General features: G+C 40.5%; 1 protein-coding gene and 2 non-coding genes across 3 annotated transcripts; 1 reads left to right on the forward strand and 2 right to left on the reverse strand.

The window, feature by feature from the left end:
• Nucleotides 1-27,233, forward strand: HMMR (hyaluronan mediated motility receptor). The gene is made up of 18 exons (XM_066273208.1): nt 1-140; nt 5,546-5,644; nt 6,076-6,191; nt 9,257-9,304; nt 10,095-10,283; nt 11,749-11,835; nt 11,924-12,024; nt 13,460-13,534; nt 13,669-13,847; nt 14,325-14,473; nt 15,791-16,005; nt 18,538-18,654; nt 20,999-21,145; nt 21,404-21,556; nt 21,638-21,737; nt 22,383-22,559; nt 22,967-23,129; nt 25,210-27,233. The coding sequence occupies exons 1-18, from the start codon at nt 95-97 to the stop codon at nt 25,227-25,229; spliced, it is 2,181 nt and encodes a 726-aa protein (XP_066129305.1). The 5' UTR covers nt 1-94; the 3' UTR covers nt 25,230-27,233.
• On the reverse strand, nt 7,239-7,314 carry TRNAT-GGU (transfer RNA threonine (anticodon GGU)). Its single transcript has one exon. It is a non-coding gene; the product is annotated as a tRNA-Thr (tRNA).
• LOC136337038 (U6 spliceosomal RNA) lies at nt 20,274-20,380 on the reverse strand. Its single transcript, XR_010731754.1, has one exon. It is a non-coding gene; the product is annotated as a U6 spliceosomal RNA (small nuclear RNA).
• Nucleotide 27,234: the final 1 nt, after the last annotated feature.

Consider the following 27,234-nt stretch of genomic DNA (forward strand, 5'->3'; position numbering starts at 1 on the left):
GGAGATTTGAATTTGAACCCAGTAATGCCGAAATCGGCAACGGGAAGCTGCCGAGAATCGCTAGTGCTCTTCGTTTTGTGGCCTGATTGTCAGCATGTCCTTCCCTAAGGCGCCCCTGAAACGATTCAATGACCCTTCTGGTGCGTACGGGGGAAGGAAGGGGGGACCGGAGTTGCTGTCTCGCCCCATTGCCCCTTTCGATTCCCTCTGTCGGAGGGAAGTAGGCGCTTTTAGGGCTAGCGTGGGGATCGTTCAGCTGATGCCTTTCTTTTTTTTTTTTTTTTGTAAATATATACTAAGCGTTTACCACATGCGAAGCACAACTGAGGATGATAAAGATATAGCAGTGAGCGAAGCAAAGTCCTTGCCCCATGCAGCTTCCCGCAGTTGGAGAAGACAGCCAATAAACAGTGCTGTGTGGACACCAAAGCAGAGGAGTGGGCTGAGGAAGCGTTGGTAGCTAGTGGATGGTCACGTGTGGAAGGCCTTGCTGATGAGAAACAAACATTTGACCATGCTTTTTGTCTGAACTTGTGGATTTCAGTTTGGACATTATATTCGGGCATAAAAGTGGTTGGTAAAGGCAGTTTGAGGTTATAAAATTATGGCAATATTGAAAACACTATAAATGAAGTTATGTCTATAGTTTGTCTTTATTGAGGTTAGTTCTGTTTAACTCCCCAACATCCTGGAGCAGTAATCCTATATTCATTATTTTACTGATAAAATAACATGGAGACTTCGATTTGTTCAGTGCTACACAACCAAACCGACAAAACAGCTAGCTGCATGAAACTGGGCCTTCACGAAACCCACTCTGTGCTCTGAGCCAATGCACTGCATAAGCACAGTGACTAGGAAGCCTTGGGTGTGGTTAGTAAGACTGTTGGGCAGATAAAATATATTATGCTCACTTTGTTAAAGACGGCGCTGCCCACATGGAAGCTGTCACCCAGGTAATATAAATGTGTGTTGGGTGCGGGCTGAAGGCAGGCAGGATCCTTGTAGCCTGGGGCTTGGTTTTAGGACTAAGCCTTTCCCACCCTTTTTGATGTGGGGTGGTACAATCCAATTATGCCTCAGATAAGTGACTTTGTATCAGAGACTTTCTTATTTTGTATATTGGATTAAAGGTTTTGATTTCTAGACTATAAAATGGGGGCAGAACGGGAGCTTGCGCTCTTGGTTCCTGAGATTATCATTAGAGGAGAGAGCAGAGAAAGGCCAGGAGAAGCAGCCAAGATGGCGGAGTGTTGAGTGAGGAGCAAGTTTGTGCAGAGTTTGTGCAGGGAGAAGGAAGGAGATGGGGAACAGAGGTGAATAAGTCTGGTGAGCTAGAAACCTTTGATTCTAGGAAACTCGGATAAGTCAGTAGCTTTGTGAGCACTGAATGTGAGTGGGTTTTGGAGCCCAGTGTGTGTTTTTACTTGCCCGCCAGGTGCAAGCTAGGATTAAAGATGATGGTCCACCAGTTTTTGGCTCCGTTGTTTCTTTATCGACTGTCCGAATCCAATGCAAACCTGCATAGGTCGGGCTGCTGTGATAGTGGCAACTGGCTTTACAAAGACACTCATCATTTCTTAGAGGCTAACTATCTGCTAAGGTTTTTCCGACTAGATCTGGTTTATTCTTTTCCAACAGTCAAATGAGGAAGGTACTGATATTGTCCTTATTTTACAGATGGGGAAACAGAGGGATTTTGTAACTGCATTGAGTAGCCTACAAGTGATATCGCTGAACCATCCAGTATAACATACACATTTAATGGTCACTTGTTACGTCTCTAATCTCTGCCCACAATATAGAAGTGGAAATGTTCTCATTCACCATCTTCTCCCAATGACTCCACAGTTCCCGGCACATAGTAATGGCTATTGATTGGCAGACAAAACTGGATTTGAATCCTAATCTGGCTGATTACAAAACCTTTTGTCACATCCCCAGTTATTCTGTTTTTCTTCACCATAGCAAACCTCAGCCATGAGCTAAATACTAAGAGTACAATCATGATTAAGACCATCTCTACCTCCAAGCAGTTTGACATTATTATAAACCTCTACAAAACTCAGAAGTTCTTTGAGAGGAATGATATGCACAGGCTACTTTGTAAGCTGATGGGGGATTCAGAAAAAAGAGTTGGCATCTAGCTGAGATCTGAAGGGTAAGTGAGAGTTAGCCAGGCAAAATGGAGGGTGGACTAGCCCATTGAGGTGGAATAAATAGAAACTAAAGCGTTCTGGAAGTTTGGAGCATTTATTTAATGTAATGCATAAAATGTTTGTTTGCATACAGGTAATGACTGCCTGTGTTGTTAGCTTCTGATTGTTGATGATCAAAATATAAGCTGTTCCTGAGAGTTCGTGATATCTTACAAGTTATCCCAATTCTTTTATCTGATTTTTCCTTTCCCCAGATGTCTAGCAACTAACTACAATGTAGTGTATTTATATAAATATGTATATTAGTAAGAAAAGACCTATAGCATGAAAACAGCATGTGCCCAGTCTCAGAAATGGTAGGTACAGGATGGATTTTAACCTAGTACTTCTTGAATCGAACTACGTATAACTTTCTAATTTGACTCTTTAGTTTTTAGGGAATTGTTTTTTTTATCTATCTATCTTTTTTTTTTTTTTTTTTAAGTGAGAGGCAGGGAGGCAGAGAAATAGACTCCCTCATGCACCCTCATTGGGATCCACCTGGCAAGCCCCCTGCTGAGATGCTCTGCCCATCTTGGGCCGCTGTTTCGTTGCTCGGTAACTGAGCTATTTTAGTGCCTGAGGTGAAGCCATAGAGCCATCCTGGGACAGAGGGCACTTGCTTGAACCATTCGAGCCATGGCTGCAGGAGGAGAAGAAAGAGACAAGTGAGGTGAGGGTGAAGAAGCAGATGGCTTCTGTGTGCCCTGGCTGGGAATTGAACCTGGGACTTTTACATGCTGGGCCGATGCTCCACCACTGAGCCAACCGGCCAGGGCCAGGAAGAGTTTTCAAATAGGATTTTAATTGTTTTCAACTTGCATAATTCAGCTTAGTTCCTCTACACTGTCCCATCTTTTTTGTTTGTTTGTTTGTTTGTTTGCATTTTTCTGAAGCTAGAAACGGGGAGGCAGTCAGACAGACTCCCGCATGCGCCCAACCGGGATCCACCCAGCATGCCCACCAGGGGCGATGCTATGCCTCTCTGGGGCATCGCTCTGTTGCATCCAGAGCCATCCTAGTGCCTGAGGCAGAGGCCACAGAGCCATCCTCAGCACCCGGGCCATCTTTGCTCCAATGGAGCCTCAGCTGCAGGAGGGGAAGAGAGAGACAGAAAGGGAGGAGAGGGGGAGGGGTGGAGAAGCAGATGAGCGCTTCTCCTGTGTGCCCTGGCCGGGAATCGAACCTGGGACTCCTGCACGCCAGACTGACGCTCTACCACTGTGCCAACTGGCCAGGGCCTCCACTGTCCCATCTTTTGCTGGTTGTTATCCCCTTTCAAGAGTGTGGATCTAATGATGAACTACAATACTAGAGTTCAGCATCACTTTATTTCTGGCTGCACTGCCAAGTCTAGAACAATGCTTTTCACACTTTTCCAGAAAAGCATCCCTAAGAACAGAGCAAAAGATAACTATCCCTTCATTCCCACTTTCCCCCAAAAAGGCATAGCCCACAGTTGTGCTGGCAGTTTTCTTTGAAGTCTCCTCTGCTTTAAAATATAATATAAACCTCCACTGCTATCCCAAATGAGTAAAATAGATGCTCTAAGATATGCCACCTCTGACCTCATTTTAGGGACCCCCCACCCTACTTACTGTCAGTATATGTAAACTATCACTGTTCCAGGTGGAGGAAAGGAAACAATTCCATCCTTGATGTTTTTACAGCTTACATAGAATAGAAAGCAGTGACTTTCATACTTTTTAATTGTGTTCCAGAATGAGAAATAAATTATATACCTCTATATGGGATATATTTTTCTATTTCTACACAAAACTGAAACAAAAGTACTACAAAACTGCTTGAATTTGCTACATGTGAGTCACACTGATATTATCTGTTGTTTCACTTTTTAAGGAAATGCTAGTCAAGCTATACTAATGAGCCTTTATCATCTCATTTGAAAAACTCTTAAGGGACAGTAATAGTTGCCTTGGAATGGTCAGAATCCTCGCTGTTCCTATTTATTTGCATGAAGCTCTAGACTGAAGTAAATAGCTTTTCAGAGAAGAGTATATTGTAAGGTCAGCCGAAGGACGACACCAGAGTTCAGGCAAGAAAAGTTTACTGGAGGTCATCTGCCGGGCTGACTCCTAAGGCGGAGGTCAGCAACGGCTTCTCTAACCGATAGGGTTGAATAGGGGATTCGAGGGTGGGGGCTGGTAGTCATTGAGGAAAAATGTAGCTTTCAGCGATTTATGTTAGATTAACCTTAAGTAAGCTAGGGGACCTTCCACACACCAGTTAGTCACCCGGAGGCCCAGGGGGTAGTGACCTGGAACATCCAGTTTGTCAGTGTCCCTTTGTCCACTTAAGGGAGGAGGGGGTCATGGCCCCCACTTGCAACCCTATCAAGTATAACTAATGATTCCCAATCAGCTACAGCTTTATGCTAATGACATTTTTATTATTGTCAGTCCTGAGAGCCAGATCTTACATTTGCTAAGCATAAAGCACTCTGAAATGCCCTCAATTTGGGACTCCGGTTTCTTGCATAAAGTTATACACTATAAATTTCTGGGACTCAGAAATATAGTCTATGGCTTTAGAAATTTTCTGAGATATTGATATTAGCCAGTGATGGATTATCACTATAAATTTCTATTCTAGTCTAAATCTAGACACCTTGAGTTGCTTCTTTTCTAAAATCCAATTAGGTTTACCTCAGTGACTGAGTAGAGTTGATTCTAGAAATGTTATTTCTTATAGTCAATCCTTAATAAGAAAGCTATGTTGATTGTTCTTTTAGGATGTTTATCCTGAGAGTGTCTTATGCTGTTTTGCTCAGTTGTCTGTTTCTTTGACCCAATTGAAATAAAGGTAATGATACTGTTCCTCATATCACATGGGTGCTATTGTTACATTTGAGAGAAAACAATTTATTCATGGCTTTTTTTTTTTTTTTTTTTTTTACAGAGAAAGAGAGAGAGTCAGAGAGAGGGTTAGACAGGGACAGACAGGAACGGAGAGAGATGAGAAGCATCAATCATTAGTTTTTCATTGCGCGTTGCAACACCCCAGTTGTTCATTGATTGCTTTCTCATATGTGCCTTGACCGCGGACCTTCAGCAGACCGAGTAACCCCTGGCTAGAACCAGTGACCTTGGGTTCAAGCTGGTGGGCTTTTTGCTCAAACCAGATGAGCCCACACTCAAGCTGGCAACCTCTGGGTCTCAAACCTGGGTCCTCTGCATCCCAGTTCGATGTTCTATCCACTGCGCCACCGCCTGGTCAGGCTGTTCATGGCATTTTTACACTTATATTACTTACTTTACTTTGGCATGTTTATAACTTAAGATCTAAGGAACATTAGATGAGACTTGAATGTTTCGTGTTTCCTCCAGGCTGTGCGCCATCTCCAGGTGCTTATGATGTGAAAACTTCAGAAGTATTGAAAGGACCGGTATCCTTTCAGAAATCACAAAGATTTAAAACACAAAAAGGTAAAGGATCCTAAGATAAAATAATGGTTATATGATCTCCTAAGTTTTAAAGTTATGAATAACAGTATCTAAATTTAAAGATGTTGCAGTATTTCTAAAAATGTGAAACTACAGCTCTATTTAAATTTTTGTATGGGATGGATTTATGAAAAGGCCAACAACAGAATAATGCGTTCATCATAACATTGTGGTACAGCTGGGACAATTAAGCAAAACACTCACGTAGGTATGTAGTTTCCTTTTTGGTAATTACCTTAGCCTTCTGTCAGGGAACATTAGGATAGTCAGAATAATGTTAGATGTTTAAAAAATATTGTGTAACTAGTTATTCGGAAATACATACTCAAGAAAAGAATAACTAGATTGCTTCACCAAAACTTGCAATAAGAAGTTTTGAAATTGTGTTTTATCTGTGGTTCCATTTATTGCAGAATCTCAGCAGAATCTTACTGTTGACAAAGATACTACCTTGCCTACTTCTGCAAGAAAAGTCAAAGATACTACCTTGCCTACTTCTGCAAGAAAAGTTAAGACTTTGGGAGTAAAGGTGAGGAGCTCCTGTGTTCTACCTGGTTTATGAACTGTATTGAAAAGTATCGTATTTGACTAGAATGGGTTAAGTGTATACATTAGGTTATAAGTAAACCTATAAATAAATGAAATACACCATCATCAGACTCTAGTAAGCTTTCTATTTCTGCCTATGCCATTACTAAATGTATGGTGCTTTAGCATGCCCCTAGTTCAGAATTACAGAGTGGTCTTCACTTCTTAGTCATTTCTCTATCTAGATCAATTTTATAATACCTAGGAAGCTTTTAAGAATTATGTGATGCTTTGATTTGTTAGTTACCATCATTTGAGTTATTTTGTTTTTGTTTTGGGGGAAGGATAAATATTGGTAAAGAGAAAGAAGAAAATTATTCTAATGTGTTAAAGATGTTTACTATTCAGAAACTGCCAAAGAGTGGTAGGTGATTAAATTCGTATCAGTTTCACGTCAGTGCTTGCACAAGAGCCTAGTATTACAATTTCCATTGGTTCATAACAGCAAACTGGACTTTCTCAAGGAGAGATACAAATTCTTATTTTAATGTGAAGGATTGAGAGTTGGGAAACTGAAACCATAGGTTGAGCTTAAACTTGTTCATTCATTTGGCAGTTACACCCGCATCCCTTACCCTGTAATTCAGACTGTGTAGTCCAGTAAGGAAGAGATCAGTCAGCCACAGGGGGCTCCTGAGCATTTGAAAGTGTGAAACCCATTTAATGTTTTTTTTGTTTGTTTTTTGGGGTTTTTTTTTTTTTTTTGTATTTTTCTGAAGTTGGAAACGGGGAGGCAGTCAGACAGACTCCCGCATGCGCCCGACTGGGATCCACCCAGCATGCCCACCAAGGGGCGATGCTCTGCCCATCTGGGGCGTCGCTCTGTTGCAACCAGAGCCATTTTAGTGCCTGAGGCAGGGGCCACAGAACCATCCTCAGCACCGGGCAAACTTTGCTCCAATGGAGCCTTGGCTGCGGGAGGGGAAGAGAGAGATAGAAAGGAAGGAGAGGGGGAGGGGTGGAGAAGCAGATGGCTGCTTCTCCTGTGTGCCCTGGCCGGGAATCGAACCCAGGACTCCGGCACACCAGGCCGACGCTCTACCACTGAGCCAACCAGCCAGGGCCTAATGTTTAATTTTAATTAATATGCATATATTTAAAAACTGGTATTTGATTCTATTGTTGGACATTATTCACTCATTTATTTATTTATCTTCGCAAGAGACAGAAACAGGAAGGGAGAGAGAGAGAGAGAAAGCATCAACTCACAGTCACAGCACCTTAGTTGTTCATTGCTTGTTTGTCATATGTGCCTCAACTGGGGGCTCCAGCCGAGCCAGTGACCTTTTGTTCAAGCCAATGACTTTGGGCTCAAGCCAGTGATCTTAGGCTTCCAATCAGTGATGTTGGCCTTCAAGCCAGTGACCTTTGGGCTCAAGCCAAAGAGCTCGGGGACCTCAGTGTCCCAGGTCAACACTATCCACTGTGTCACCACAGGCCAGGCCGAAAACTCTTAAATGTTTTCAAAACCTCTTAAGCATGTGAATCTTTTTTCATCTGTATGTTTTATGAAATCTAAATACAGACACATATTTCTAGTCTTTTTATTTATTTATTTATTTTATTTTAGTGAGGAGAGAGAAAGAAAAGGGGGGAGGAGCAGGAAGCATCAACTCCCATATGTGCCTTGCCCAGGCAAGTCCAGGGTTTTGATCTGGCGACCTCAGCATTCCAAGTCGATGCTTTATCCCCTGGGCCACCACAGGTCAGACAAATACATATTTCTGATGAAAATTTAGAACGTGAATTGAGATGTACTGTCAGTATGAAATACAGAGCAAATTTTGAATACCTAGAACAGAAAATATAAAATGTCTCACTAGTAATTTTGTACTAATGACATGTTGAAATAGTATTTTTGATATTTTAGGATAAGTAAAATATATTATTAAAAATTTTCCATTGTAAATATGGCTACTGGAAAATTTGCAAATGGCCCTTCCTGGATGGCTTGGTTGGTTTGAGCATCGTCCCGAAGCGCAGAGGTGCTGGCTCGGTCCCCGGTCAGGGCACACACAGGAACAGCTCCAGGTTCCTTTCTCTTTCTCTCTTTCTCCCCCTTCATCTCTCACTAAAATGAATAAATAAAAAACTTTAAAAATAAAGAAAATGAGTATATGGCTTGCATTATATTTCTGTTGGGCAGCGCTGACATAGACATTCTTCTTGGAATGTAATTGATGTAAATTTCTTGGAGAAACAGTTCTGAAATTTTTGAATTAATTATAGAATTTAAAAATCCTCTTAGAAAACTAAATTAAAAATAAATTTCAAGTTTATGCAAAAAAACCCCAAAACAGGCCTTGCTTGATACAAAATGGCATCGGGTGGTCAATCAATCAGCATGAGATTGGTGTGCCCCTCCCCCCTACTTAGAAAGATAGAAAATATTTCATATAAGATGTTTATGCATTTTTCTCCATTTTTATATGGAAAAGATAGATACTCTGTTTTTGGTCATTGTCTCAAAAAGGCTGTTGGATATAAAGAGATGTATGAAAGTTATTTCTTATTTAGAATAAAGACATTCAGTAGGTTAGAGTAGGAGTTGGTACTATTTCAGTTTTTCTTTATTTCTTTGCATTCCTCATCCTCTTTGGGTATCTAAATTTAAGGTGATTTCTCTTTGTAAATTGTTTTTTCTTTCTGAGGTAGCATAACTAAATATTCAAAACGTATTGCTGTTTAACATTAGAAAGAAACAGTCAGTAGCTTTATTCATAAAGGTTTCACCAGTTCTTTTCACTGGACTTGTTGGGGGGGGGGGAAACTAATCTTTTGGGATGAAAACTTTGAAGCTTGAAATATTTTGAGATTTAAAGAAACTTTTCCCTCAGTTTCCAGGTAAGTCACCTACAAAATGTTTAAGAGACTTAGGGAGATGTTTAAAATAGAAAATAACTGGAATTCTTAATCTTTTCTGGTAACTAACCATCAAATTCAGCTATTAATATAATGATTGTGGCACTTAAATTTGATTATCACTGTTCTTTGACTTTTAAACAGAAGGAAGCTCAAAAGAATGGTAAAGACTTGAAGCTGTTGGAGAAAGAGGTAAGCAGAGCTTTTAACTTATTGAAAAGCAGTGCGCCGTGTATAACGGAAAGAGACTGACACAGAATTGAGAGACGGGGATTATGTGGCAGTTTGAGGATCACACTGAGTGGCAAATATACCGGCCAGACCAGTGCCCAGAGGGAAATCAGTCCTGGGCTTGGCGCCACATTTCTGAGCCTGGCTGTCTGTGGTACGCTGGCAAAATCCAGTTGTTTGCCTTCGAATGGGCAGATTCAAGATGACCCACTTCATGAAAAAAAAAAAATGATAACTTAAAATCATCATGTTCATTTACTACAATTATGTGAAGATCAAATACTTATACTTACTTTTCCTGTGTGCTATTCTGTGTGTTAAGACAGTGACTATCTAGAGACTTGCTTAGTACAAGTCTTGCTTAGTCTTAGAGCATGGAGTCCTAGCAGGTTAGTTGAGTTGTGATGGAGTTAACGCTAAGCTAGGTATATGCCTTCCTCAAGGATAAAATGATTTAGAGCTGCACTGTGCTATGTGGTAGCTACTCACCACATGTGTCTATTTAAATTAAATAAAAGTGAGAACTGAGTCACTAGCATTCAAGTGCTCAGTAGCCACATGTGAAGCGAGTCTGCCATACAGGACAGTGCATTCCCACCATGGCACACATTCTGCTGAGCACAGCTGACCTGGAGGGCTAAGCCGCTCACAGGGACGTTTTCCTGGGTCTTGAACGTTTTAATCATCAGTAGCAGCTAGTTACGTTGGCATTGTGTCTGAATTACTCGCTCGTCACCTTGTTTGCATCCAGATCCGGGTCCTCGTGCAGGAGCGTGGCGCCCAGGACAAGCGTCTGCAGGATCTGGAGGCCGAGCTGGAGAGGAAGGAAGCAAAGCTGAGCACCGCGGTCCGGGAGAAAACGTCTCTGTCTGCAAGTAACGCCGCTCTGGAGAAGCAGCTCACCGAGCTGTCCCGGACTAACGAGCTTCTGAAATCCAAGGTCTGAACCACATGATAACAGTTCTTATTTCTTACATGAGCATATTTATAACTGAAGAGCTAATAAACATGTTTTTTCTCATATACTGTTTGGGAATTTGAAACTCCATTCTTTTTCTAAACTAAATATACCTTAAATATTAAGCTGCTTCCGGTAGGAATTATTTATTTATTTTGTTGGAAGAGAGACAGACAGAATGACAGGGACAGACAGACAGGAAGAGAGAGAGATGAGAAGCATCAGTTCTTTGTTGTAGCACCTTAGTTCATTGATTGCTTTCTCATATGTGCCCTGTGGGGGGCTCCAGCCAAGTCAGTGACCCCTTGCTCAAGCCAGTGACCTTGGGGTCATGTCTATGATCCCATACTCAAGCTGGCAACCCTGTACTCAAGCCGGTGAGCCCGTGCTCAAGCCAGTGACCTCGGGGTTTCAGACCTACCCGCGGTCTGCTGCGCCACCGCCTGCTCAGGTTCCAGTAGGAATTATTGTGTCTTTTTTTATTAAATCACCTGGCACATACAAAGTTATAAACAAGTTACTTTTTGTTATAATATCTGCTGTTTTTTTCCCCTCCTTTAATGTAATTCCAGTAAATAAGGACACTAATCAAACCCACAGAATTTACATCTAGAAGTCTACAAAATGTTTAAGAGACTTAGGGAGATGTTTAAAATAGAGAATAACTGGAATTCTTAATCTTTTCTGGTAACTAACCATCAAATTCAGCTATTAATATAATGATTGTGGCACTTAAATTTGATTATCACTGTTCTTTGACTAAATAGATGTTTCTTTGAACTAAATAGTAGTATAATTCACCCTTTTGGGGAATGAAGTGCAGAATGAATAAATGTATGAAATAGATGGATTGTGTTTTTGGTATTAGTATACTAATGGGACTTGACCTGATCATATTGCTTTGTACAGAAGTAGAAGGAGGCTGTAAATCACTGGTCAGTGCAGGAGTCATTCATTCAGGGACCGCAGTGTGCGGGCTGTTTGCTTACAGTGAGGGTGCAGAAGAGGGAGACATGGGGAAGGGAACAGATCCCGGGCTCCACCCACGTGGATCTGCTTTACTTGCCCCAGGATGTACCCTGCAGTCCTTGTATATTTCAAAGTAGGCCAGGCAATTCAAGTACATTTTGTTAAGCAAACACCCCTTATGAAATCCTTTCCAAGAAGCTTGTTTTAGAGCCTTGCAGTGACCCTTCCGGCACGTAGTGGTAAGTGACCACCCAGGCTACTTCCCAGTGTAAATCAGAAAGTCCCGTGCGGGAAAAGGAGGGACAAGAATAGTCGTGGAATAGTGATCCTGGCGCGGCCAGAGGCTCTTCGCTCTTTCAGGGTATATCGCAGGCAGGGAACGGTCCCCGTAGTTGGTAGGATGATCAGCTTTTCAGTGATTTGATATATGACTAAGCAGAAAATATTTCTGAATCTTTTGCACGTTTGTGATACTTAGCTTTCTGAAGACGGTAACCAGAAGACTCTGGGAACGCTAAGCCTTGAGCTGATGAAACTTAGAAAGAAAAGAGAAACGAAGATGAGGGTGAGTGATGCCCTCGCCGAGTGGGCTATGTCTGGATTTTTGGCTATGAATGATTTCTTATTTCCTACAACGTATTTCTGTTGTGTAGAGTATGATGGCTAAACAGCAAGGCATGGAGGTGAAGCTGCAGGCCACGCAGAAGAACCTCGAAGCGTCCCAGGGGAAAGTAGCACAGCTGGAGGGGAAACTGTGAGTGCTGGCAGGGAAGAGGAAACCTTAAGTGCGACCAGTTCGGGATCACCTGTCACCTGCTGTTGCTTCCTGAGCCCTGAACCTTCCCACAATGCCTGTCTCCCTCCTTCCTCTGATTGCCTTTTTCCTCTTCCGAGCAGTAGTTGAGACCTACTCATTCCTGAACATTGTAGGCGGCAAAGACATATGGCTGTTACTACTTTTGTATATCTTCTGTATCAGTGATCAGGAAAGGCCTCCTATTCTTGTGGAGGTGGTAAAATTAACCCCAAAATGAGAATCACTGATATAGGAGGCTGTGATTAATGCATAATCCTAACTTTGCTTTTACTGCTGAGCTGTAATATACATACAGTAACATGCAAAGATCACCGGTAGTCAGTTTGATGACTTAACAGTGTATATATCTGAATATCCACCGCCCAAATATGATAGAAAACATTGCCATTCCTCAGAGAATTCCTCTGTGCCTGATCCTGCTCCTTTCTGTGTAATGGCCCGCCCCACACCCACTTTCTGACTTCCGTGGTCATAAATTAGTTTGACTTTTGGCAGGACATATTATCATAGGATGCTGTGTGTGTGTGTGTGAATGTGTATGTTATAATTTCTTCCTTTTTTATTACAGTGGTGTTCCACTATATGAAAAAATGTCCATTTGTTTACTTTTCTCCTGTTGATCAATCTTTGGGTATTATGAATAACACTGCTATGTATGCCCTTTTTGTGGACATATGTGTTTCTTTCTCTTGAGTAACTATGTAGGAATGGAATTCCTGGGCAATAGGGTAGTATGTGTAAACTTTCAGCATCTCAAAGGGGAGGAATCGTGTTACCTGCCCACTTAGTTCCAGTGGTCCCACATCCTCACCAGTATTTGATATTGTCAGTGCGATTTCCACCCTTCTGGTAGTTGTGCAGTAGTACCTCATTTGTGATTTTAATTTATTGCTATTAATGTGGATTGTATTTCTATTGACCATTTGCATATATCCTTTTATAATGTGTCTATTTAAGTCTTTTGCCCATTTCTTAAATTGAGGTGTTTGGAGGAGGTAAATTCATAAGTAACCATATATAAGGCAGTCAAGAACAAAGGCTTTATACAAAATGCTATTTTTGTATGAGTGGTGGTGATGGGCGGGGGGGAACCAGGAAAACCACAGAAAAGATTTCTAACACTTGGGGTGTTGTAGATGATGAATCTTATCATCACAGCCCTGATATCAGAATATATTTGGAGAGCTTTCTCACATAAAAAGCACTTGTTTCCTATTTGCATATATTAAATTGTTAACCTGAGATGTCACATGAATTAACAGTTCAGAGTTTACACTCTGGAGTCAGCCCGCCGGGTACAATAGTATCTAGTGCAGAGTAAGCATCACGTGTGGCTATTGTATGTATTAATATATATACTTTTCCTTTTTAGCGTTTCAATAGAGAAAGAAAAGATGGATGAAAAATCTGAAACAGAGAAACTCTTAGAATACATTGAAGAAATAAGGTAATATCAAATTAGTTTTAAATTTGTCCTCATTTTGTAGAAGCGTGATCAATATATCAACTTCATCTCTTTTTCAGTTAATTTTCCCTTTGCTTAAATAGATATGCTCTTCAAAATTATTTGTTTCAATGTAGTTGTGCCTCAGATCAAGTGGAAAAATACAAGCTAGACATTGCCCAGTTAGAAGAAAATTTGAAAGAGAAGGATCATCAAGTGTTAAGCCTTAAGCAGTCTCTTGAGGAAAACGTTGCTACATTGTCTAAACAAGTAGAAGACCTGAATGCTAAATGTCAGCTCCTTGAAAAGGAAAAAGGTATTCTGGTGTTTACAGTATTACTTTCTTCAGCTAAGTACCACATACAGTATTTAAGAAAAGCACTGCTACGTTTAAAAATGACTTTTTACAATAATTATATAAGCAACAACAAAAATTCTTTTCTACATGTGAGAATTTTAGTCTCTTATAACATTTGTTCTGTTTATGTTAATATGTTGCTTGTCTTGATGTAAGTATATACAATTGTGCAGTGTTTGACTTCTCCATTTGGTGGCTATTTAAAATTGGTAGATACACAGAACTAGGTTTAGGTTTGGGGGGTTTATTATATAACATATAAAGTAATGATATAAACTTACATGGGTATTTTTACATCTTGAAAACACTTCATCTGCTAACATGCTAACATGGTATCTATGACAATAAAATATGTATATATAATGAAATATGGGAATATGGGTTGTTCAAAGTTAATATTAGTATCTATTTACAGCATTTTTAACTTTTTTCTAGAAGACCTCATCAACAGGGACAAAGAATGGGGTGAAAATCTAAATTCTGAAATGCAAAACTTGAACGAGAAGTTTATTTTTGAAAAACAAGAACATGAAAAGCTACAACAAAAACAGTTACAAGTTGACTCACTTCTGCAACAAGAGAAGGTGATATACTACAATATAGAATATGACTAGTGCTTCTTTTATGTCATACATTTTTCTGTGGTCAGAAAACCTTTAAATTGTATATTTCCCTTGACCCACCAATTCTAGTTTTAGAATTTTATCCTGAGGAAGTAATCATGGTTATGCAGCAGATTGAACTACAAAGATGCTCACCACAGGGTTATTGAACATGTGAAAATATGACAAGCAACAGGTGAAGCAAAATAAGGAAATTATTTAAAAACCTTTTTCAGCACATTCTTGTTAGATTACTACATGAGCATTTATAGTTATGGGTTTTGTTTTGTTTTTAATTTTCTATCATGTTGTAAAAAAAAAAAGCATCTAATTACATGAAGGGGAAAAAACTGACAATTTTTGCAAATCCAGACTTTAAAAAAATTTTATTTTATATATCAATGAGAAAAAAGGATAGTCTACTGAGAAAAAATGGGCATAGGGTAGAAATAGATAATTCTTAGAAATGGAAATTCACATAGCCCATAACAGTGAATAACTATTCTACCTTAATAATAATCAAAGAAATGCACATCCTTTTTTTTCTGAACATGTAAAGTTGGCACAGATTTAAACATCTGATTAAAAAACTCTTTGGGGAGAGTTGGGCAATATTATATAAATATTGGTGGGGAACCTGCAATAACTAAAGGAATTAAGTAGAACTGTATATACCAACTTGAAAATATCTCAGCAGTCATTTTAATGTGTTTCTAAATGATCTTTACATACACAGTATATATCATTGACATTTGAAGAAGTATATAAATATATAGGAAAAGACCATGAGGCATATACACTAAGGTAGTGAGTATCAGTGGAATGGGGAAACCTAACATTGGGTTGGGGAGTAGTCAAAGGCGATTTTTACTTTATTTATAGTGTCCGAAATTTTCACAGTGGTGATTGACTTATATTTATCTTTTTATCAGTATGGATGCAAATAATTTTAAAATATTTTTTAGTCCTTTTTAGATAATATCATATGACCAAAATTTATGATAATAGTTCGTTGTTACAATATGATTTTCATTTTATAAGAGATGTGTTTGTTTATATGTGTTGCATAGAAAAAAGACTAAAATAACATTCATTACAATGTTGACAAGTTCCAGGATATAGTTCCTAACAAAGTGAATATGATGTCTTTACGATTTTTTCAAATTTCTCTGGGGATCCTGAATTTGGTATTCGTACTTCATCATCTGTACTTCTGTCCTTAGTAAAACCTCACACATTATTAAATTAAACGATTTAAATCTTTAAAGTTATTCTTGGTGGTTTCTCTATTGGCTGTAGGAATTATCTGCTCGCCTCCAGCAGCAGCTGTGTTCTTCCCAAGAGGAAATGGTGAAGGAGAGAAATCTCTTTGAGGAAGAACTAACGCGAGCTCTGGCTGAGCTGGATAAAGTACAGCAGAAGGAGGGACAAACGGCACAGCTGGTCAGACAGCTGGAAGAAGAAATAAAAGCGAGAGCCGAAGAACGGAACCTTCTAGAAGAAAAGCTGAAGGGGTTTGTATGAATAGGACCTCACGCTTTCAGATGGTTTCAGATTTTACAAAGTATTTTTCTAGTACATTCTCTCTGGATTCTCACAACAATCATGCAAGTGGGTAAGGTCAGAATTATTTTACAAGCGAGAAATTAAGTGCACAGGATGTCCATATAATATGACAACCAAGGCGGAAGCTATGCCGTTTCTTTATGAAAGGCCAGTGGTTTAACTAAAAAGAGTTTTAATTTTAAAAATGACCAAAAATTTAGGTTCCTATAACTGCTCTCAGGTTTTCTAAAAATGATTGGGCATTAGCATTACAATAATAGTTTTGGGAGAATACCCCAAAAGCTAAGACTTTCGTCTTAGGAATTAAATAAAATAAGACACATTTCCATTTTTGTATATATGTACACCAGTTTACGTAGTATAAGTTAGATCTTTACCTTTTTTGAGGGATCACAGACACTTTAGAAATAATGATCGTGAAGCAAAATGGGAAAAAACAACCAGATCTTGGAAGCATTCAAAACTAAGAAACATGTCATTAGAAGTAGAAAGGCTGAGATCTCGTGCTTTTCTCTTTTATTCAGTTCTATGCAGATTTCATCACGTGACGAGTCCTCCACTACAGTTACTTAAAACATCCAGGTTGATTATTGACTTCAACTTGCAAATAAAATAATTATATTATTTGAATCCTTAGGATTTCATCACTAAAATTATTTTCTAGCAAGGAGCCATGCCCTTGATTAAAAAAGAAAATGCTCAGCAAGGTTTCACACATGCCTGCTTTAGGGGGAGCAGTACCGGACTGACCTGGGGGGTTTCTATACGCAGCCAGTCTCAGGGCAGCTGCTGGAAGCACCTGATTAGGGGATGTCAGTGTCAGAAGGAAAGTTGAAACAGTCATTCATACTGACTCAGAGAGCCGGTCCAGAGGTCAGGAGAGAAGTGTTTTACTACAAAGATCTGTAACCAAGTGTGTGATTCTCAGCAAAACAGTCTCCATCTCATTAATTTTCTACTTCGTTAGATAGAAAGGAGTTCTATGAGATGGTCCCTGTGATCCCTTCCAGCCTGGAAATTTTATGCTAAGGAGAAAAACTGAGAGAGGCGAAAGGGATTCCCTTAGGGGGTAGGGAAGAGAATGTCTTTATTATACACCGTTAGTACTATTGGATTGCGTTAGCTGCCGTGTGTATGTTTTTAAATCCCCTACTCATTACAGAATGCATCCGAGCCGCTATCTTATTCCAGTGTAAACTTAGTCTATAAGTGAATGATACCTATTTATAGTTTTCAGTTCCAAATTTCTCTAAAAGATCTCATAAGCCCATATGCTTATCTAAAAATGTATACCACCATTTTGGTAATATATATTATTTATTTAAATCTCTAAGATTTATAGTATATATTTATAATGATGGCTAAAATGCCATTCTATCTAGGCAGAATAATCCAGTCAATAAGTTGTTGAACCTTTGAATAACAATTATGTGAATTATTGACATAATCTAAATAAATCTATATAATCCAATAACTTTTAAAAAAAGTTATTTTTTCCATTGATTTAAGAAAGAGAGTGGAGATGGGGGCTGAAGGAGAGACAGAGAGAGAAGCATCATCTCTTGTTCCACTTAGTTGCTCCATTTAGTTGTGTGCTCATGGATTGCTTCTCCTATGTGACCTGACTGGGGATCGAACCGGTGACCTTGGTGTGCCAGGACAATGCTTTATCCACTGAGCTGTTTGGCCAGGGCTCAAAAGAACTTCTAAAACAAAGAGTCCTTAATTGTACTTTGCATTTCTTAAATGTCTACATGCAGAGAATTAAACTTTATTCAGTCCAAATGCTTTTTTTTTGAGACAGAGAGTGGCAGAGAGAGGGACAGACAGACAGGAAGGGAGAGATGAGAAGCATCAATTCTTCGTTGTGGCACCTTATTTGTTCATTTATTACTTTCTCATATGTGCTTTGACATAGGGGGAGAGGCTACAGTAGAATGAGTGACCCCTTGCTCAAGCCAGTGACCTTGGGCTTCAAGCCAGCTACCTTTGGGCTCAAGCCAGCAACCATGGGGTCATGTCTATGATCCCACGCTCAAGCCAGCGACCCCTCACTCAAGCTGGTGAGCCTGCGCTCAAGCTGGCGACCGCGGGGTTTCAAACCTGGGTTTTCCGTGTTCCAGTCTGACACTCTATTCACTGTGCCACCACCTGGTCAGGCCCAAGTGCTTTTTAACTAGTAATTCTTCACTTTCTTTCTTCTTGGCTGATGCTGTTAAGATTCTGTTTGAGCCTTTTAACCCTAAATTTAAAATAAGTAAACGAGGATGAAACAAAAGTAAAACAAGAACAGGGAGGACAAGATGAAGTCCTACGCAGCAATAAACACGCCTTTCGATGTGGCCGTCAGTTTAGACCCAAGCTGTCCAGTAGCTAATGTAAGCAGGAAGATGCGGGATCCACCTTTGATACCCGCACTGTCAAAGGTAAATACGCATCTCTTTCTGAGGGTAATTGTTTAATTGTTCCCTTTTTCCTAGGAAGGAAGCTGAACTTGAGAACAACAATGTTGCGCTCACGCAGGCCACCCTGCTCATGCAGGAGAGGTGCGATAGTGCCGTGCGACACCTCGGAGATGTCACTGCTCAGTTTGAAAGGTACTTGTATCGGGACCCTGCCCTCTCAAGCATCAGAAGAGCAGGGTGGGGTGTTTAACCAGGAACAACAAAAGCAATCACACAAATAAGACTATTGCTATCCCTTTAAATCCCATAAGGACCGACCATAAATGGGCATTTACTGTTATATGTAGTCTTAGTGTATATAGTAATTCCCCTTCGATTTTAATGCAGTTAAATTTGTAGATTTTTATGCAAACACTTTTGCATCTCATTTAAGCTTTTCTTTCTATCCCAAGAACATCAAGATATTCACTTCTTTTTTTGCTAAAAGTTTGTTTCACTTTTCACTTTTTCACCTAGAACTGATTGCAGTTATAAGAGATAAAATGTATTTTTGTTTTTCCATGTGGATGATGAATTGCCTAGTGTACATTCATGTGAATAGTGCCCTCTTTCCCAGCGCTCTGCTCCTGCATGTGACATATGCAACATGTGTACGTTCACACATAGATATATGTACATCTCTGTTTTAATTATACTTTTTATGGCAGAGCAGAAATAGAAGTTATATAATTTTTAGTGCTGTTCTCAATTCTCTAAAGTGATTTCCCTTCTTGCTACTTTGAAAAAGAATGCCTTAGGAGGTGTTTCGCCATTCTGTGACTTCACTCACCATCAGGATGCTAATAACATATAACATTAAAGCTATTTCTTCGAACCCCACGTCTCCATTCGGCTCTGTACCCGTGTGTCCAGCTGCCTACTTGACGTCTCCGAGTAGACCCCTCACCAGCTTCTGAGAGCAACCTGTCAACACCACCTGTGCATCTTCCTTCTGTCTCTTTCTACCTCTCGTCTTGTTCTTGTTCTTTTTTATCTCAGTATCTTCCCAGCTTCTCGTTCCCTAATTCTTACTATCATTTTTTTTTTTTTACAGGGACAGAGAGAGTGTCAGAGAGAGAGAGAGATAGGGACAGACAGACAGGAACGGAGAGAGATGAGAAGCATCAATCATCAGTTTTTCGTTGGAACTCCTTAGTTGTTCATTGATTGCTTTCTCATATGTGCCTTGACTGTGGGCCTTCAGCAGACGGAGTAACCCCTTGCTCGAGCCAGTGACCTTGGGTCCAAGCTGGTGAGCTTTTTTTGGCTCAAGCCAGATGAGCCTGTGCTCAAGCTGGCAACCTCGGGGTCTTGAACCTGGGTCCTTCCGCATCCCAGTCCGATGCTCTATTCATTGCGTCACCACCGGGTCAGGCTACTGTCATTTTTGATCACTTTCTCTCTCTCTCTCTCTCTCTCTCTCTCTCTCTCTCTCTCTCCCAACACTTAATCTAGTTCTGAAATTTTAAAATTCTGCCTCCAAAGGAGATCTCACATCTTCCCACGGGCAGCTCCTTAGTCTAAGCCGTTTCTTGCTCACCTGGACTGATCCCTGTATGTTAGTTCATCTTCCCGGGCGGCGCTCCTGCCCCTACCCCTGCCCCGGTCCATTCTCCGCTCGTCCTGGAGTGACCCCCACACTTACTAGGAGACCACAAGTCAGCCCCTGGTCCCCTGCAGCATGACTGGCCTCAGTCCTCTCTAGCTTCTGTTCTTCTCTCTCTTATTTGTCAGGCTCCATTCTCATCTTTTTTCTTTTTTTTGTTTGGTTTTAAAATATGAAACCCCTCACAAATTTGCATACCATCCTTGCGCGGGGGCCGTGGCGACATTCCGTGAGTCCTTCCAGTTTCAGTGTACGTGCTGCCGAAGCGAACACTGCAGCCTCCTCTGTGGCGCTGGGTTCCACGGCCTCCGAGCACCTTTGCCCTGTGAAGTACTTCCCCTCTCTGCCTCACTCAGTCTCCTATGTCCGTCATGTCTCAGCTTAACCAGAAGTTCCTGAGCAAGGTCTCTTCTGAATCACCAGCCCAAATGTTGGGTCCTGTTTTATCAGAGTAAGGAGCTTGGTAGTTTTCCTGCATAACACCACAAATTTAATTATATACTTATTTTTTCAATTTTTTTTTGTGTATGAAAACCTGGAGGGGCATGTTTCTGTCTTCCCCCCAAAATCACAAACTGACAGGAAGTGCAGAGATTTTAGAATTTGTACTTGAGAGCAATTTTCGGTTTGGTAGTTGGCTTTTGTTCATCTCTGAATGCATAGTTCCTGAATATAGTAGGAGTTTGATTTATTTTTCCTTGAATGCACAGCATATGTGATATAAGTTCATTAGTCCTGACGTCAGAACCCTGAGTTCTTGTGTAAATGCATAAGTAGATACAAAGGTTTTGTTTTACCTAAAGTGGTACGCACTATAAATTCATCAGCTCTGTGTTTGCCATGTAGACAGCAGTTAGAAAAACGCTTTAACTTATTTTTCTTATTAATTAGCTATAAAGCATCAACAGCTAGCCAGATAAACGATCTTAAGCTGGAGAACGCATCACTTAAGGAAAAAGTGGCCGAGGCCGAGGAAAACACAGAGCGTGTTCAGAGTCAGATATTGGCAACTGAGAGCTCCAATCAAGAATATGCAAGGTAGGCAGCAGAAGTAAAACCTGCCCACACCTCCGGCCCTCGACCATGGAAACACCTCAGTGTCGCTGAAAGGGATGCAGGGAATTGTAGTTCATTTCATGGCTTGCTTTGGGTGATCTGAAATTGCCAATTAAGGACTCAGTTAAAAAGATCAAAATTCTTGAAGAAAGGTCCTGAAGTTTAGAAAAAATTAAGGGGGAAAGAAGTTATTAAAATGGCTGTAAAATGTTTAGTAAACTCTTCTCTCTCAAACCCAAGGATGCTTCTCGACCTGCAGACCAGATCAGCACTTAAAGAAGCAGAAATTAAAGAACTCACAGTGTCTTCCCTTCAGAAAATAACTCATCTGGAGAACCAGCTCAGGCAACAGGGGGAAGACTTTAAGAAGCAGCTGGAAGAGGAAAAAGCAAGGTAAGCCAGATTCAGAACCCGCGGGGGGCACACCTCAGGTTACTTTTTCTAATACACTGTGTCTTTAACTTTCCTTTGCAGAAAAGCTGGAAAAGAAAACAGGACGGCAGAATTAACTGAGGAAATGAATAAGTGGCGGCTCCTTTACGAGGAGCTACATAATAAAACAGAGCCTTTCCAGGTTTGTGGCTTGGGACTAAGCTTACTTGTGTTTGTTTCAGGAACTCACTCTGTTCCCTGTCACAGTTACGACAGTGACGTGGCTTTTCCAGAAGATCGTGTTGCTGTGCGCTTAGTGCCAGCGTAACTTCCTATGAAAGAAGGCTCATAAATTCTGTTAAATTACTAGCATACATTTTTTAATATAGCCTTTACAGGCTAAAAAATATATCCTAGTAAGAGACTTAATAAAGTTAATAGCTTAGAAGGCTCTTTAGATCATTCATCTATGTAAATTTGTGGTCCCTGTTTGGTTGTGATCTTTCTTACTTTATCTCAAGGTAACACACTGATCTTAAAAAAGAAAAAGGATAAATGCTCATCTTGGCACTTAAATACGTTAGAAGTGCTGGTTACAATGTGATCCACTGGATCCAAATTAGGCTGGCTAGTGGGACCTCTTGTTTCTTACCCAGTTTTTATGATCTTTTAAATGAAAAACACAAAGTTTTTAGAAAAGAATCTCAGAGAATATAGGAGAACCTTGAGACTATGTTCAACAAAGCTGTTTTGGTTCATTTTTCAATTTTACTTTTGTTTTCTGTATAGTGAGTACAGATAAGTAAGATTTAAAAGTTTTCACTTTATGTAAAAACCTATTTTTCAGCTACAACTGGATGCATTTGAAGCAGAGAAACAGGCCTTGTTGAATGAAAACGGCGCTGCTCAGGACCAGTTGAATAAACTGAGAGATTCGTACGCTAAGTTACTGGGTCACCAGAATCTAAAGCAAAAAATCAAGCATGTGGTGAAACTGAAAGATGAGAACAGCCAGCTCAAATCGGTTTGTCAACTAACACAGTCCTGTTGAGGACATTGGGGTGGGGGTGCTTTTTATTCTGAGTATGGCATATAAGCAAAATGGGGGAATTTGGTAACAGAAAGAATGTGGTAGTTTATCTGAGCATTAAGCAAGAAGTTGATCCTGGCATTGAAGTCAGAGGTGAACTGTCATCAGCAATGTGCTGGTTACCTGCAGAGGGGCAGGAAGATTTCAGTGACTTGTTATCTCTTTGTCACAATTGTTTCAGGTCATTTTATAATTCGTTGTCTTAAAGCCTCTAGTTAGTAGGGATGTGTGCCATTTGGTTTGATACCTGAGTAACTTCAGAAGTTGTCAGGAACATTGGTCACATGTTTCACCAGTATGATCTTAAGTTATTGTTTATTGTCTATATTTTTCTTACACAGGAGCTGTCAAAACTTCACTCTCAGCTTTCTAAAACAAAGCAAAGTGAGAGGAAACTTCAAGAGGAGTTGAATCAAGTTCTGGGAATCAAACGCTTTGATCCTTCGAAAGCTTTTCTTCATGAAAGTAAAGAAAATCTTGCCCCCAAAACCCCATTAAAAGACGGTAAGAAAGGAATGCTTAGAAGTGTCACCTTCCTTTGGATTCGCTTTGATAGCATTTAGCAAGCTATCCATTTTCATTATCTAAAAATTTGTTGACAGTTGCTGATATAAAAGAAATACCTTCTGAGATTTTTGTATAAAAAGCTTTTTCTTTTCTCCTTCCATACTTTCTATTTTCCATATGTCCAGAACTCACCTGTCCTTCAAACTGTGTTCAAACTCCATCTCCTTAAAGCCTTGTCTGGCCTGACTAGGACGTGGCACAGTGGATAGAGCATCACACTGGACACGGAGGACCCAGGTTCAAAACCCTGAGGTCGCTGGATTGAGCGTGGGCTCTTCTGGCTTGAGTCTGGGCTCACCAGCTTGAGTGCCAGGTTGCTGGCTTGAGTGTGAGATCATAGACATGATCCCATGGTCGCTGGTTTGAGCCCAAGGTTCCTGGCTTGATCAAGAGGTCACTCAATCTGCTGGAGCCCCTCACCCCCCCACCGTCAAAGCACATATGAGAAAGCAATCAATGAATAGCTAAGGTGCCACAATGAAGAATTGATGCTTCTCATCTCTCTCCCTTCCTGTCTGTCCGTCCCTCTCTCTGACTCTGTCTCTCTCTCTGTCTCTGTCAGTAAATAAATAAAGCCTCTTCTGACTTTGTGGCTCCTACTGGTTCCCCACCAGAATGATTTCCTGTAACTCAGTGGTCCCCAACACCCAGGCCGCAGAGAAAGAATAAATAACTTACATTATTTCCGTTTTATTTATATTTAAGTCTGACCGATGTTTTATTTTTCTAAAATGACCAGATTCCCTCTGTTACATCCGTCTAAGACTCACTCTTGACGCTTGTCTCGGTCACGTGATACATTTATCCGTCCCACCCTAAAGGCCGGTCCGTGAAAATATTTTCTGACATTAAACCAGTCTGTGGCCCAAAAAAGGTTGGGGACCACTGCTGTAACTTACCCTTAGCAGTTTAACCTAAATGAGTTGTACTTTAGAAGAAATAGTTATTCCCTCTTTTCTTGACTGAATCTTTGTATCTTTTATTTTTTTAAGATTTTCCTTATTTATTTATTTATTTATTTAGCAAGAGAGACAGAGAGAGGGACAGATGGGGGTATAGACAGACAGGAAGGGTGAGAGATGAAAATCATCAGTCTTCCTTGCGGCGCCTGGATGTGGCTGTTTCTGATGTGCTACAATGGCTGTTAGTGATCTATTGCTGACATGACTTTTCCATTTCTGGCAATTCCGCTTTTGGTTTTGCTCCTGTAACCCACCCATGTGCTTCTTTTATCAGCCACAATAACTGTGTGACTATAAAAGGCCCAAGAAACTACCTGTCGGGCCTCAGACTTTGGAGCACTAACTCCTCGGAGCCCGCTCATGTCATAAATCAGCTCTCCACCTGTCCGAGTGTGCTTGGCTTCCTTGGTATTCCGTTCTGCAGCAGCACCTTAGTTCATTGATTGCTTTCTCATATGTGCCTTGACAGGGGGCTCCACCTGAGCCAGTGACCCCTTGCTCAAGCCAGCAACCTTGGGCTTAAGCCATTGACCATGGGATCATTTCTACGATCCCACACTCAAGCCAGTGACCCCGTGCTCCAGCTGGTGAGCCCGCGCTCAAGCCTGCGACCTTGGGGTTTTGAACTTGGGTTCTCTTCATCCCAGGCCGACGCTCTGTCCACTGCTCCATTGTCTGGTCAGGCTAAGATTTTATTTTTTTATTTTAGAGAGAGAAAGAGAGAAAGGGGGGGAGGAGTGGGAAGTATCAACTCCGTAGTACTTGCTTCTCTTATGTGTCTTACCAGACAAGTGCAGGGTTTCGAATTGGCAACCTCAGCATTCCAGGATGATGCTTTATCCACTGCGCCACCATACTTCAGGCAAATCTTTGTATCTTTGACAATAAATCAAAATTGAGACTGTGAATGAAGATATATGAATAAAATTACACTACAGAATGCAAACGTTGCTTCACCTGCCTTGCAGAAGATGGTAGATGCCTGTTTTTAGTGTATACTGATGAATTAGTTTTGATTTAGAATGCTAACACCTCTCTTTAATGATTCCTTCCAGGCAAAACGAACTGCTGTTAGCTCCTATGGAGTTTCAAGAATCATGCGACTAAACATCTGAAAAACCAGTTGAAGATTATTTTATTCTTGCTCTTTTCATTGTTGTTACTTTTATTGTAATGTCTGTAATGAGTACTTTTAAATGTATTTAATATTAACTTCCTGTTTTTAGGTATCGGAAAGCAAGGGCAACATTTTCACCGGTGTGTCCTCTGACATTTCTTCCTCCTTTGCCAGCGCCTCCTCCCTGGTGCTCATTTTCATCCCTTCATTCTAACCCCTCTGCCTGGCTCTCCAGGTTTACAACGCGTCCCGTCAAGCAACAGTCCTTTAAAAGATCAGTTTTATTAAAAAATTTTCATAAAAAGAAAAATCATATTATTTCCCTATTCTGAAACTTTCAATGGTTTCGAGATTCTGATTGCCAGCTTGTTTAGTTTGGTCCTGGATGACCTTTCTAATCTGAACCCCTTCAGCTAGGCCAGAACCCCTTGCTCGCTCTTGCCTCTTCTTTGCTTCTCCTAGTCATGCTCACTGTTTTACCATCATCCATTTATCCAGTTCAAGTAAGAAGTCAGGGTGTGCTTAACCCCACAGTCTTCTCTTGTCTCTCAGCAGTCACTGAGCTGCTCAATCATCTGCAGACGTTTAGATTCCCTCCCTCCCAGTTCTACTAAATGAAAACCTGGAGTTTAGCCTGAAAATCTGCATTTTAAACAAACTCTGCAGTTAATACTTAGATACCTCAAAACTCTGAGAAACATTGCACTTAACTCTTTAGAGAATTTTTTTTTACACCGCTTGGCATCAGCCTGACGACTAGGTGTTTGATTAGTGTTTCTGTAATGTAAGCTAAAAATCACACATTAAGTCACTAATCTAATTATTCAATTTGTATTATATGAAGTCACATGAATGCTTCTATTTAAGGTGAATTTATTATCTGTGCCTCCTCTTCCCCCGTCCCCCGTCTATGGAATTATAAATGTCTATAATAAATGGTGGTATACTCATAGAGAGTGGGAATTCTCCATCTAAAATATCTGATTTACACAGTTAGTATATTATAAGACACCTTTTCAAATAACATTTCTCCATGGATGGACCAGCGGAGACTATTACAATCAGAATAGCTTTTCACAATAAATTGTTATATTGCTTTTAATGCATAGTTGAATTTTTAAATGTCATTCTTTGAATTAAGTTTAGAGAAAATATAGAAATTATGAAATTTGAATGAATAAAATCAAATAGCTCAAGACTTCTGGTTTTAGTCCAGACGGAATAACAGCATTTGGATTTTTGATCCCCCCCACCCTACACACACACACTTACACAACTAAAGCTATCAAAAGACCGGACGTGATACACGAAATAATGACGTGGAAGATGCTACACGTGAGACCGTGACAGACAGCAGTCCCTGAGAGATGGGAAGAATCAAGAGGCCTGCAGCTGTTCCTTATGTACAGCTTGAGAGACTTTCCAGACGTTGATGTAGGGACGGGGAACCCAGGATGGGCTCACCCAGCCACCGGAGACAAGAAGACAGCTGAGATCTGGGGAGACCAAAGTGGCCAGAGTCTGCAGGACAGAGTAGTAGAAAGAAGAAGATGGTGTAGAGAGAGAACTCTGGGAATTGACAGAGGGCCCCGCAGGTACTCATTAGTCGTGCGGATGAGGAAACTACTTGAGGCCAGGGAAAGAACCGCCCCCCAGAATGAGAAGTAACGGAGCTCAGCTGACACAAGGCTGGGAATACTACTGCCTGTTCCCACCGGCCAAGCCGGGAACACCTAAACATTGATAAGGCGCTGAGTAGGGTATACGGAGCGGTATTGGGGAATATAGGCATACCTCATTTTACTGCGCTTGACGAAGAATGTGTTTTTTTTACAAATTAATGGTTTGTGTTAAGCAAGTCTGTTGGCATCAAAAAGATTATGATTTCCTAGAGATGTTTTCTCTGAACATATGATCCCTGATTTATCAATGTCACCTCATTAAAATTAATTTTAAAAAAAGA

The sequence above is a fragment of the Saccopteryx bilineata genome, chromosome 4, assembly GCF_036850765.1.
Source record: "Saccopteryx bilineata isolate mSacBil1 chromosome 4, mSacBil1_pri_phased_curated, whole genome shotgun sequence".
Taxonomy (NCBI): Eukaryota; Metazoa; Chordata; class Mammalia; order Chiroptera; family Emballonuridae; genus Saccopteryx; species Saccopteryx bilineata.

Excerpts from the sequence above, each read along its gene's own strand:
- HMMR (XM_066273208.1), top strand. The coding sequence starts at position 95 with ATGTCCTTCCCTAAGGCGCCCCTGAAACGATTCAATGACCCTTCTG. Across the intron at positions 13,535-13,668 it reads GAATACATTGAAGAAATAAG|TTGTGCCTCAGATCAAGTGG; the intron begins GTAATATCAAAT and ends GTTTCAATGTAG. Across the intron at positions 13,848-14,324 it reads GCTCCTTGAAAAGGAAAAAG|AAGACCTCATCAACAGGGAC; the intron begins GTATTCTGGTGT and ends ACTTTTTTCTAG.